The sequence below is a fragment of the Pinus tabuliformis genome, chromosome 9 (assembly GCF_031772625.1).
Source record: "Pinus tabuliformis cultivar Carrire ecotype Pingquan chromosome 9, CPIR1, whole genome shotgun sequence".
Classification (NCBI taxonomy): domain Eukaryota; kingdom Viridiplantae; phylum Streptophyta; class Pinopsida; order Pinales; family Pinaceae; genus Pinus; species Pinus tabuliformis.
In genome coordinates, this window is record NC_142307.1 from 564,224,817 (window position 1) to 564,234,404 (window position 9,588).

Below are 9,588 nucleotides of genomic sequence, written 5' to 3' on the forward strand. Positions count from 1 at the left end.
AGAGGTTGCCAGACCATTAACTTTGACAAATATGTGATTCATGGATAATAGGCCATAAGTCTTCACCTTGCACACCATGATTTGATACGCCAATGCTATACACTTATCCTCTTCGCATAGGTTTGCTCATGGCATTCACAACTCCATTTACACATCAAATGACATATGCATTGACATACAGTGCTTCCTTCACACAAGTGACTCCTAGATTAGCAACAAGTCACTCTAACAGTAGGCTCAATTGGATCCTCTATACAACACACGCACATTTCTTTCTTCTCCCTATGACCACTCTACGATTGTTATAACCTCAACACTTCGTCATCGACCAAGCTGCACCACAACTTCTTTGCAAGATTCACTTGCAAATCAAATACTTTATAATTAGAGAAACATTATCATTGGCCTTTGATACCAAATGGTGCAAGCACCAACTTCGTGCACTTTAAAAAATCCATAGCTTAAAACAAAACCATAGAAAAATACACTCAAAACCCATACTTTAATCAAAAGGAAAAATATTTACATGATTCATAATAAGAACATTTCTGCCCTGGCCACCTCTGCCATGGTTATAGGCTTACAATAAATTTATACAAATGAACCTCAACTAAAAATTAGTTCTAGATCTTGAATATCTCCTAAAATCTTCCCATATCCTTAAAATCCTCTCTCACTTTACTAATTATTTACATATCTCAATTTATTAATTATTTACATATCTCAATTTATGGAGAATATCTCCACTATTTTCCTCCAACTTTTAAAAAAATTCTCAAAATATGTGGATGAGGAAGTCTCTCAATATTTCTAGAAATAATTTTAAATCAAACCCCTAGTTTTATTAATTTCTATGAAAATCTCTCAATTAAAAATTACAATAATTTTTTTCTTTAAAAACTCATGAAAAATCAATTTGACAATTAACGCTCTTGTATCACTTCGACCTATATCCACCACAAAGTCCTTAATGTACATTTATTAATGTACATTGTGGTAGTGTATATTACTATAGTTTAAATAGATAAATATAGTTATTTAAATTTAAATAAATTTATACAACATTATGTACATTAATATACATTTCATATATATAAATACACATTATTACATATAAATGTTCATTTAAATATAGACTAATATACATTTTAAGCCACATTTATGATGCTAATTTAATAATAAATAACATATAACTAATACAGTAATTATTAATTATACTACGTCATAATTTTGCTGGTTCATTATTCTTTTAAAAAAACATAATACTAATCAATCCAAACAACACTAGTAATAGTGCTTACTGCAATTGCTCATATTTTATAATGAAACATCTCCCAGAAATCTCACTCTACTTTTAAACAATGAATGTCTTTTTTAATTATGGTTAATGTTTTATAATACCATCAAAATGCTATTTTTTAAATATCATATATAAATTTATTAAAGTACAATATAAATAAATATTTATGTATTTATCCTCATAATAATCTATCAGCTTGTCCAGCCGAGTACTATTTTTACGACCTTTTATCCCACAAAGCTAGAAATCCTCTATATTTTTTATATTTCATTGTAACACTTTGTCCTCTAGTTGCTCTTCAATGGTGATTTGTAAGTGCCATATTGGATTCTGGCATTTTTGTGTCTCGATATCTCTGAATTATATAAAAAAGTTATATGGAAAAAATGAAAAGTTTGATATCTTGTTTTGGTTTTTCAAATCATGAAATTGAATAGAATTTGTTAGCGATGATAAATTGTTTTGAAAATCCGTGAACCATGTCCGCAAAACCCGAAACTATTAACTAGTCCCATAAAAGACAACAAAGTTAAAATTTGATAATAATAATAATGGCAATTAGAGTAGTTGAAAAATCATTCAATTATAAATGCAGAACCTTGACTCAATGACGTACGTAGATCTCCAAATGTAGACACTGGCACAATTTAGGGTATCAAATTCCACCGAATAAGGAAAATAAGTAAAATTGAAGTGTATTTTAATTGTTATAAGTCTGCTTATTTTTTAAAACATATTTGTTATATGTTGGAATTAAAAGTTTGAGATGTAAGTTTTTCATAATTCAAAAAAAATCTTATTTTAAAAATGATGATTTAATAAATAAAAATAATCAAATTAAAATACAAATATTAATAATCATTTTTTTTTTATATACCAATTAATGTATTCAGACAATTTCATGAATATTTAAATCTAAAATTTATTAGAATTATAAATTTGAGTTATAAAATATCTAATAAAAATTAAAATTCATTTATGCCATTAAAAAAAATTCAATTCAAACTATATGAAACCAAAATTTCATTGAATAGTTTATTAATAAATTTTAATGAAAAAAAACGTGAAAAAATAATTAAAAAAATATAATATTTCTGTAGAATTTGGAATTTAACCTTAATAGCGAGAGATTATATTTTCTCCATTTCATAATAATTAATTGGGTAAAACCATAAAAGGCACCACGTGGAACAGGATTAGGTTTCCTATGTTCCATAATAAGGAACCTTATAAACTTGGTTAAAACCCAAAAAAACATTTCATGATAATTGACCTTAAAATTTCGGGTAAAATCATAAAAAGCGCCATGTGCAACAGTACTAGGTTTCCTACGGACCTTATAAAATTTGTTAAAACCCCTAAATTCGAGGAAAAGCACGTTCTTCGGAACAGAAAATTCCAGTGAACTTATAAAATTTGTTAAAACCCATAAAAACGTCATGTCAGACATGAAATTCGAGGAAAAGCACGCCCTTTGGAACAGAAAATTCCAGTAAACTTAGGATATTTGATAGAATAGTCTACATATACTATCATTTTCACATTTATCCGGTTAGTTTTCTTAAACTCTTGACTAATAATGATTCCTCTGTGCTTGGATTTCTTTTGTTTCTATATATATATATATCTATTTACTTACAAACAAGTCTAAAAATCTTAGAATTTTTTTAATAATTCCATAAGCAAACCAAATTTCAACAATTATCACTAAAAAATTTAGAAATCTATAACCAAATTCCTCGATAAGGAAATTTGAAATCTAAAAATTTCTAAGCACCCTTCATTTGCTTGAATTTGCTCGACAACTCATCAGAACCAAATTAAACTTGATGTAAAACATTTGAATTTGGGAAAAAAAAATGATTTACAAGACCCTAAAAAGAAAAATGATTTTATTTAATCATGGACATGCGGTCTGAGTGGAGATTAGTCCACTCTCTTGGAAATGCGTACAGACAGCACTGAAATCTGCGCCCGAGGAGGCGACGCATCCGTGCATAAATCTCATCTTCTCCATTTTTCACTGGATTTAAAATAACATATCCTACATTTTTCTCTGAAATTAAAATGATAAATCCTACTTTCAGAATAACGGCCCCTCCTTCTAGGTGCCTGTGCACAGCGGCGGAAACTTTAGTGGCCACTACCCATTCAACGCAGTGCATGGCAAGGCAAAGCGGTGTCCACATGCAGATCAGATTAGTAAGAGAGGAGAATTATTGACCTAAAACTTGAAAGAGAGATGAAGAAAGAAATTCAGACGATGCAGCAGGCATTGGGGTTGTCGTCGCTCAAGTAATAAGTGTAGTTGCTGCAGTGATTACAGCTTGCTGGAATAATGACACAAGTATGAATCTGTTTCCGCGGCTCCGGCTTTTTGTCATCAGGCTTCTCTGGCTTGACATCAGGCTTCTTCTTCTCGGGTTCTTTAGAAGGTCCGACGCTCACCAATTCAGCAAATCCAAATTTTCTTAGACTAGCCGTCAGGCACACCGGATCCGCATCCCCAATTACAGTCATCTTCTGGTCTTTCAAGTCAGCTGCTACCGACACAACGCCTGTAACGGATCCACAAATTTTGTACACAACATTGCATCAATGAAACTGCTATTGCCTAGCTCCACTTCATAATAAGTAAATAAACAGAAAATTATACCTTCGACCCCTGCAACCGTCTCCATGGCTCTCTGCTTGCATTTTTCGCAATTTAACTGCACTTTCAACACGATTTTCTGCTCCATCGCGCGCAGAATTCACGTCAGAAAACCTCTCGGAAATAGAAGTAAAAAGAGAAATGAATAACCGCTGGCCTACCTGCGACATCTTGTCAGCTGCCGGAATGTAATAACACTGGAGACCTTCTCGAGCAAGCAGCCGTTCTCTTCCTCTGCAATTCCCTTGGTGAGGAGGATTCGATAAATAGATGATAAAGCCGAGACAGGAGATAATCATTTCCGCGTCAGTGGCGAGTACTTACGTCAACACTAGTACGCGTTTCTTGGAGCCAAAGGTTTTGAAACGTCATCCTATTTTCCCTTGTCGAAGTTCCTCGCTACGTAATTCTATTTTCTCTACGTATAAATGTAGATCACTATTCAAAAGGCTGAAAAATGTAGGACACTAATTTAAAACGCCAACTACTTCGAGGGTCCCGCTTGGACATTGACTCGTAGTAGTTGGGTTAGTGCAAGAGTCGGTGAGGTTGATTTGTCTCCGGGCAACTTCATAAGAGAGCTTTTGTGTTCCTTTAAGTGGACCAGGATGACTGGTAGAAAAGTTTTGTACTGGAAGCTGGCTTTGCCCACTTTATGAAAAAAGGCTTTAATATGAAATAAAATCAAACCATGTTAAACTTGAAACCTTTCTAAAGGCATCTGGAATTTTTTTTGGATAAATGTTATTTAATTAAATTATATTTTTATATAAATGTTATTTAACTAAAATATATTTTTAAAATATAAAAATAGATTTAATATTTAAAAAATATATATATAATTATAATATTTTATTAAAAAAAAATTCAATTTTTAATCAGAAAAGTAAATTTTATCGAGAAAAATTCAAAAAACTGTAAAATCCTTTAAGAAACTACTGCTCACTCTAATAGTGATTAATATAATAACATAAAATAAAATGTACAACTAAAAAACACTTTTATGATTTTCTTTATCAAACATATTTAAGTAATTCCTTCTATAATATAGTATTAAAGTGATAATTATTTTGATCACTGTATGTTTATTTAGATATTGGTGATGGCATGTTTGTCTATAATAGTGTGTATAATGTTTATTATTAGTCTTTACTTGCTTGAATGGATTATAGCATTTGTTTCTTGGTCAAAGTGTATTGATGTTGTATTTTTTGTTATGTTTTTACAATTTTAATCAAAGTTTCATGAAAATGTTGAATATATTTCTTGGGTAATTGGACATAATTCCTTTGATGGAGGGTGTTTTATTTTCGGTATTTATAAAAAATAAAAAATAAAATTACTTTTTTGAGTGGCCAATCTATAAGTGAATGTTATTACGCCTATTACTACTTTGTTCAATATTGCAGGGCTCTTACCTAGGCGAGGAGGTGGGGGGCCAAAATGTTAATACATTGCCCGATATTGCAGGTCTCTTACCAGAGAAGGTAAGGGGGGCAAAATGTTGATACATTGTAGGTTAGCATTTGCAAAGAAAAAGGAAAATTTATTGCAATTTATTTGAAAATTATTTTATTTCATTAAGTAAAAGTCGTTTCATAATTACTCCAATTTTTTACTTCATGAATATTAAATCATATTGTTTTACCTATTAAAATGTAGTTAAAAATATTTAAATCTTTTTTTAAAGTGTTATGTGTTCATTATCATAGCGGTGCTTTTGGTGTATGCAAAGCTCGGCACACTGCTCATCCTCTTCAAATTAAAATCAAATTAAGGAAAGCTTTGCACAATGTTGCAAAATTCTATCAGGAAGATTTACCAAAGTAGTTCGTTTTTTTAGTACAAAAAAAGCATTATATATTATCATATTGGATTATATACAAAACATACACATCATCTATCCTAATCAACATACTAAAATTTGGGAGAGAATGCATGCTTCCCAATCCAAAATATACAAGGTAAAACTATATCCATCATATGAACACATATGTCCAATATGCAGCATGGTTCAAAATTAGAAGGGGATCAAAAGAAGTATTTCATCTAGCAATATGGCTAATGTGGATAGACGAAGTTGTACCATATTACCACCCATATATTTTATATCCAATCACCAACATGATGTCTATGTGGCCAGCAAATTCAGAAGAAAGAAAAAGATACACAAAATTATATAAAAAAGATAAACACAGGAATTACCCAGGGAATGGAAATTCCCCAACATCTAGAACATTGTCTTCCAAAATTATATCAATGTGCATATCACCCAGATTTCCTTGAAGTCCCTTCTTTGAAAGTTCATCAACTAATTGATTATGTTCTCTGCCTATATGCTTAATTGTAGAGTTGCTGAACTGAGTCCAAAGATTATCAATTCTCCATAACCAACCAAGGAGCGTTGGTTGATTGATATTTGCACATCCATTTACATGATCAGTGATAATCTTGGAATCCCCAAATATATGAATGTCAGGTATATTGAGGAAGTTTGTGAACCATAATAGACCCCATAAGGCCATTGCTTCTGCCCTAGTATTTGTGCCGCTTCCCGCATTCCAGTGAATCATGTATTCTAATTCTTTGGATATGGCTATCCAAAAGCCACAACCACAATTGTTCCTTTGCATCGCACCATCGAAGAAACCAAACGGATACTCCAACTGAGGATTAGGACGCTTGAGTTGTTTTTTATTATTATTAGTATCATGTACAGGAAACATGGAGTGACATGATATAATGCTCTCAAAAACCAACATGAAATCTTCAATGGAATTCTCAAAAATATGCTTGTTCTGCCATTTCCATATAGCCCAAAATAAAAGAGAGGGAATGATCCTCCATGAAATCTTCTTCTTACTCCACCATTCCATGCAATCTGCAATACTGTCAAAATGTTTATGAGGAAAACCAAAGTGAAGGGCCAGTTTATCCCATACCTGGATTGTGAGGTGGCATTTGAGAAACATATGACAGTTTCTTTCCTCGTCCATTTTGCAAATTGAGCAGATACTGGGCCCATGCCACTGTCGCTTTTGTAGGTTTTCCCAAGTGAGATTTTTGTTGTGATAGACCAGCCAGGAGAATAGGATTATTTTGATAGGAATATTGGTCTTCCAGTAAGCGTATAATACAGGATTTTCCTCATGCTGAGCCTCCCTACCACAAAGGGTATAATATATATCAACAACCATGATATTTCCCGCCTTCATCTTCCCTGACCACACAAGTTTGTCGCAATGTACCTCGTTGCATATACCCAGTAGTTTCATGCCGACACAAATCTGGTTCCATTCCAGGACCGTTGGACCATCTAGTCTCATTTCTTGAGTAGTTTTCTAGATAAGATAAAGACCCCGCCAAGAGGATATAACTTGATTCTAGAAATAAATACCACGCCCATTTAAACACTGAATGAATGCCTCTGATATGTTTCATTCCATACCAACACCTAGAATATGATCAGCGCTTATGAAGATCTTATGACCTGACCCCATAGACTAGGCTAGATGATGTAAAAAGAATTTAGCTATCTTTTGGAAACTAAGCCATATTGTCAAGCCCGTCGGGGTACCTATACATTCTTTCTGATACCAATACAGAAAGTCATGATCCTTTAGGTATTTGTATCTAAGCACCTTACTCCAAATACCAAACCCAAATATACCCCTCCATAATGATTTGATCAGTAAAGAACAACCAAAGCGTCGAAGATTCATAATCCCCCAGCCCCCCAAGCACTTTGGAAATGTAATGTGGGACATCTTAACCAAATGAAATTTATTTTGTCCATTGCACCCCGCCCAAATGAAATTTTCCATAATGCGATTTAGACTGTTAATAATGGAATGGGGGATATGAAATAGGTGAGCCCAGTATACCCCCAACTACGTGAGAACAGCCTAGGTAAGGATGGTGCAACCTTCGAGAAACGAGCCTCTAAATTCCCATCCGGAAATCCTTTTGTAGAAACGATCCACGAGGCACTTCCAGTTGAAATTCCTATAGCTGCATGGTTTGATGTGATAACCAAGATACTTCATACCATATCGCATTAGCTCTGCCTCTATTCCAAATAGGCTTTTAATATAATCAATAGCCTCCATATCACACAAACCATGATAAACAATTGACTTTTGTAGATTCATATGTAGACCAATGGCGTTAGAAAATTTATTAAAAACATGAAAGAGAGTCAACCATGCAAATCAATTTAACATACCCATGATAAGCACATCATCGATGAAGAAGCCATGTGATATTTTGATGTTATTCCCCATGTTCAAAGCATGGAACTGACCATCCACCACCACTTTATTGATGTGCAGGCTCAATCCATCCATTGCCAATATAAACAAGAGTGGAGATAGTGAGCAGCCTTGGCAAAGTCCCCGATCGACCCTGAAGAAATGTGTTGGATATCCATTGATGATCACCGCATAATTTACATTTGTAACACATGTCATTATCCAGGCCACACATCTGGGCTGCAAACAAATCTTATGAAGAGCCAATCTGAGGTATCCCCACTCTAGAAAATCGTATGCCTTCTGTAAATCCACCTTCATAACGACGACATTTAGGTTCTTTGTGTGAATCGTATGCATACATTCTTGGGCTATAGCAACAACATCATGAATTTTTCTATCCTGAAGAAAGCCATATTGTTCAGGAGAAATATAACGTGATAATGTACTCCTCATACGACTAGCAATAATTTTTGAAATGATCTTATATATAAGATTACATAGTGATATGGGCCTGTAATCCGAGAAGCTTGTAGAAGGGCTCCGCTTCGCGATGAGAGCCATATAAGTGGAGTTTATATGTCGGTGGATGTCCCCCGTTAATCTCGACTCCTCCACCATGTCCATGAGATCTCTTTTAAACAGGTCAAAAAAATGTGTAAAAAGTTCCATTGTCCACAGAGATGCTCCTTTATAAATATTTAGTTGCGCATATCTTCCACTCTCAAAACACCAATCAATTCCACATGTTGTAGGTGAAATATAAGGATTTAATAGTATATATGACAACTACTTGGGGAAAATTTTGCACCAGTTGAGAATTTTAGATCAAATTAAACAACCACCAATGTCCTCGTTATTTTTTTGTGAGACAAAGGATTTCTTGTTTTTTGAGACCTTGTAGGGTCACATTCAAGAAAATTAAAAAAAAAAAATTACTAGACACATAAATAAAGAAATGTTGCAAAATGCATAGATGTGGAGATTTACTCACAATAAGATAATAAATAACAATAAAAAATCCCTCTACTTCCAAACGCCCTCCATTATAAGCTCCTTGTCAGGAATGTGTCCCTCACAACAATTTGGAATAGATTTATCATCCACACAGACTATGTTAGGGTCCAACCCTAACCCCTTTATTTATGTAATAAACCCAAGGGTCTTATAGTTAGAGTGATAGTTAGTTATAGAGTCAAAGCCTGTAAGATTTAATAATAATTGTATATAGTTGACCCGAAATATAGAAACGTGACTACAATTAGTTGTAGACTGGCCATAGTTAATAGATAAAGTGGTTAACCCGTGTTATGTAAGGGACCACTAGTAGTTAGGGTTTTTTATGTCATTAAACTTTAAATAGTCTTAGATAGTAGGGGGAGGAT

The 9,588-nt window shown here is 33.3% G+C and overlaps 2 protein-coding genes across 2 annotated transcripts; both read right to left on the minus strand.

Moving 5' to 3' along the window:
* Window positions 1-3,175: 3,175 nt before the first annotated feature.
* LOC149149767 (heavy metal-associated isoprenylated plant protein 12-like) lies at window positions 3,176-4,041 on the minus strand. The gene is made up of 2 exons (XM_089441124.1): window positions 3,957-4,041; window positions 3,176-3,858 (listed from the first exon to the last, which is right to left on the minus strand). The coding sequence occupies exons 1-2, from the start codon at window positions 4,039-4,041 to the stop codon at window positions 3,557-3,559; spliced, it is 387 nt and encodes a 128-aa protein (XP_089297250.1). The 3' UTR covers window positions 3,176-3,556.
* Window positions 4,042-6,154: 2,113 nt separating this feature from the next.
* On the minus strand, window positions 6,155-6,949 carry LOC149149768 (uncharacterized). The gene has a single exon (XM_089442584.1). It carries the CDS (start codon window positions 6,947-6,949, stop codon window positions 6,155-6,157), a length of 795 nt encoding a protein of 264 aa, XP_089298710.1.
* Between the last annotated feature and the right edge of the window lie 2,639 nt (window positions 6,950-9,588).